Source organism: Ixodes scapularis, unplaced genomic scaffold (genome assembly GCF_016920785.2).
Source record: "Ixodes scapularis isolate PalLabHiFi unplaced genomic scaffold, ASM1692078v2 PGA_scaffold0__279_contigs__length_252992795, whole genome shotgun sequence".
Classification (NCBI taxonomy): domain Eukaryota; kingdom Metazoa; phylum Arthropoda; class Arachnida; order Ixodida; family Ixodidae; genus Ixodes; species Ixodes scapularis.
This window is the reverse complement of record NW_024609835.1, coordinates 251662160-251665280: the sequence shown is the minus strand read 5'-3', so window position 1 is coordinate 251665280 and position 3121 is coordinate 251662160. Positions and strand designations below refer to the sequence as shown.

The following is a 3121-nucleotide window of genomic DNA, read 5'->3' as shown; positions in this document are numbered from 1 at the left end:
GATGGGGTTCTTCGCTGGCACATCTTTATTGCAGGACTACCGGAGTACGACACATAGTCACGGGCGTGAGAGAGCGGCAGGATAGCAGCGGGTGGTGCAAACGGTGCGCTGGCTCAGATAGATATGGCGCCCAGGAACAGTGGCGCGAGACGCACGAGCGCGCGCTAGCTGTTGCCCGCTTATTGTGTCACCCATACAACACTCCCCCACACTTAGTTCAGCACAGTAATACCATTCGACGGCGTTCCAGTGCAATACTCACAAAGTAACACGATATGACAATTTAACAAAACACGAGAATAATTGAAGTTCTGGAAAGTACAAAGTACAGACATACTAAATACAAAATAATTACAGTTCTGAAAAAACACAAGGTCCTCGTCTTTTTCTCTTCCTTCTCAAGGCGAAAACCTATTAGGCGCACGCCGTTGCCGTTCGGGATACCGGCGCTGAATTTCTTGCGGCTGGGCTGGGGAACGACCGGAGACTGGAGTTGATCCCATGTCTTGTCCCTCTACCACCGGTGACCCAACTGGAGGCAGCTCGTTCACGAGTTCCCCTTGCCCTGGGGTTGGCGATGATGGCAGGACACTCGGTATCAGCAAACCACCTTCCTCCTCCTCTGGGGTAGAGCTCTCCCGCAACCGCAGGTGGTCTTGGTGTCGCCGCCACACGAAGGTCCCCCGCGGTGTGGTCACACGAAGCCTGTAGGAGACCGGTCCGGATCTAGCCATGACGACTCCGTGCAACCACCTCTCACCCGGCCGGAAGTTCTTGACGTACACCTTATCACCCGGCACGAAGTGTCGGTGTTTGCCACTGTGCTTCACCTGTAGCACGTCCTGCTTGCGGTGAACAGTTTCCTCTGCAGAGGGTCGCAGTCTGTCGAGACGGGTAGTGAGCCGCCGCCCAAGCAGCAACTCCGCAGGACTCTGAAGGGTTGTGGCGTGCGGTGTGTTTCTGTAAGCTAACAAGAAACTTGCTAGTCGACGGGACAGAGGCCGGCCCGGCATCTCTTTTCGTAAGGCCTCCTTCAGGGTGCGGATGAAACGCTCAGCCAGCCCATTACTTGATGGATGGTAGGGGGCGGTCCTGACGTGCCTCACACCGTTCTCTCGCAAGAAAATCTGAAATTCTTGGGAACAAAATTGGGGGCCATTGTCACTGACAACAACATCTGGCAGACCGAAATGACTAAACAGCTCCCTCAGCTTTTCAATAGTTGCTTCGGCCGATGTGCTGTTCATCACAAAAACCTCGGGCCACTTGGAGTGGGAGTCGACGCTCACCAGAAAATGACGGCCCTGGAAAGGTCCCGCAAAATCCAAGTGCAGCCTTTGCCACGGACGAGTTGGCCAGGACCACGGATGCAGCGGGGCTGGACCTGGAAGACTCTGCTGCTGTTGGCAGGTATCACACGACCTGACGCGATATTCAATATCCGCATCGACCTCCGGCCACCATACATAGCTGCGTGCCAGTTCTTTCATCCTTACGATTCCAGGATGCCCTTCATGCAGCTCGTCCAGTACGCGTTCGCGCAGTCCCTTCGGGATCACAACCCTCATTCCCCACAAAAGGCAATTCTGGTGCCACGTCAGCTCGCTTCTTCTTGCAGAGTAACGCTTCAGACAATCTTCTACTTTTGCGGGCCACGCACCGGCAAGGAACCTTGCCACTTGACAGAGCTCTTTATCTTTTGCTGTAAATTGTGCGATCTCTTGGCTGCTTACCGGAAAAGACTGCAGGCGGAGACTGAGAAACGCCGCGACGTCATCCTCGTAGTCTTCATCCTGAAACCCAGGAACTGGAAGTCGTGACAAGCAGTCCGCCTCCACGTTGAGTCGACCCGGTCGGTAAACCAATCGGTACTGATAGGCGGAAAGGGTAATAGCCCATCTCTGCAGACGTGCGGCAGCAATGCTCGGAATTCCCGTCTTTGGACCAAGAATGGTTTGCAACGGTTCGTGATCAGTGACCAACACGAAGGATCGTCCAAACAAGTAGATGTGACATTTCTTCACGCCAAACACAATAGCCAGTGCCTCCTTTTCTAGTTGGCTGTAGTTCTTTTCACTCGATGTCAAGGTTCTCGACGCAAACGCGATAGGCCGTGTGTCGCCGTTGGAGTACACCCTGGACAGGACGGCTCCGAGACCGTATGCCGAGGCATCACATGACACCTGAAGGTCTGCCTTGGGGTCGTAGTGTGCCAGGACAGGTGCGTCAACCAGAAGCCTCTTCACCATGTTAAAAGCGTCTTGACAGCGCTTGCTCCAGGTCCAGACGACATCTTTTCTTAGTAGCTCGTTCAGCGGTGCTATTGTGGTCGAGAGGTCTGGGAGGAACTTTCCGTAGAATGTCACCATTCCCAAAAACGACCGTAACTGTTTTGAGTCTTGCGGTCGAGGTGCATCGAGGATCGCTTGCACATTTTCTGCCAACACGGCTACCCCTTGCTCGCCGACTTGGTGCCCCAGGAACTTCAAACTTGCCTTCAAGAACTCACACTTTTCTTTCTTGACTCGGACGCCCTTGTCACTCAGTTTCTTTAAGACTTGCTCCAAATTCTTCAGGTGATCCCCGGCGGTCTTCCCTGTTACCAGGATATCGTCGAGATAGCAGGTTACTCCTTGAATTCCCGCCAGCAAGCTGTCCATTATCTTTTGAAACAGTGCTGGAGCTGAAGCGATCCCAAACGCCAAACGCTTGACGCGGAAGAGACCCTTGTGCGTGTTGATTGTCAGATAGGGTTGTGACTCAGGGTGGACCGGAACTTGCTGGTATGCACGACTTAAGTCTATTTTCGAGAAAACAGTCGCCCCAGCTACCGTTGCTAGAATATCTTCCAACCTTGGCAACGGGTACTGCTCCACGTCCAGGCATGGGTTTACCGTTGTTTTGTTGTCCCCGCAAAGGCGTACAGACCCATCCTTCTTCAAAACCGGGACAACTGGTGTAGCGTAGTCACTATGGGCCACCGCTTCAATGACACCTGTCACCTCCAGTCTCTTTAGCTCTTCTTCTACAGCTGGCTTCAGGGCGAACGGCATACTTCTAGCTTTCAGAAACTTTGGACTCGCACCTTCCCTTAAGCTTAGCCGAGCCTCTTCCCCTCGCA

General features: G+C 53.5%; 1 protein-coding gene across 1 annotated transcript; it reads right to left on the bottom strand.

Moving 5' to 3' along the window:
• Window positions 1-385: 385 nt before the first annotated feature.
• On the bottom strand, window positions 386-1989 carry LOC115325000 (uncharacterized protein K02A2.6-like). The gene has a single exon (XM_029985695.4). The coding sequence runs from the start codon at window positions 1566-1568 to the stop codon at window positions 399-401; it is 1170 nt and encodes a 389-aa protein (XP_029841555.2). The 5' UTR covers window positions 1569-1989; the 3' UTR covers window positions 386-398.
• Between the last annotated feature and the right edge of the window lie 1132 nt (window positions 1990-3121).

Coding starts and splice junctions, on each gene's coding strand:
- LOC115325000 (XM_029985695.4), bottom strand. CDS start 1,568: ATGAGGGTTGTGATCCCGAAGGGACTGCGCGAACGCGTACTGGACGAG.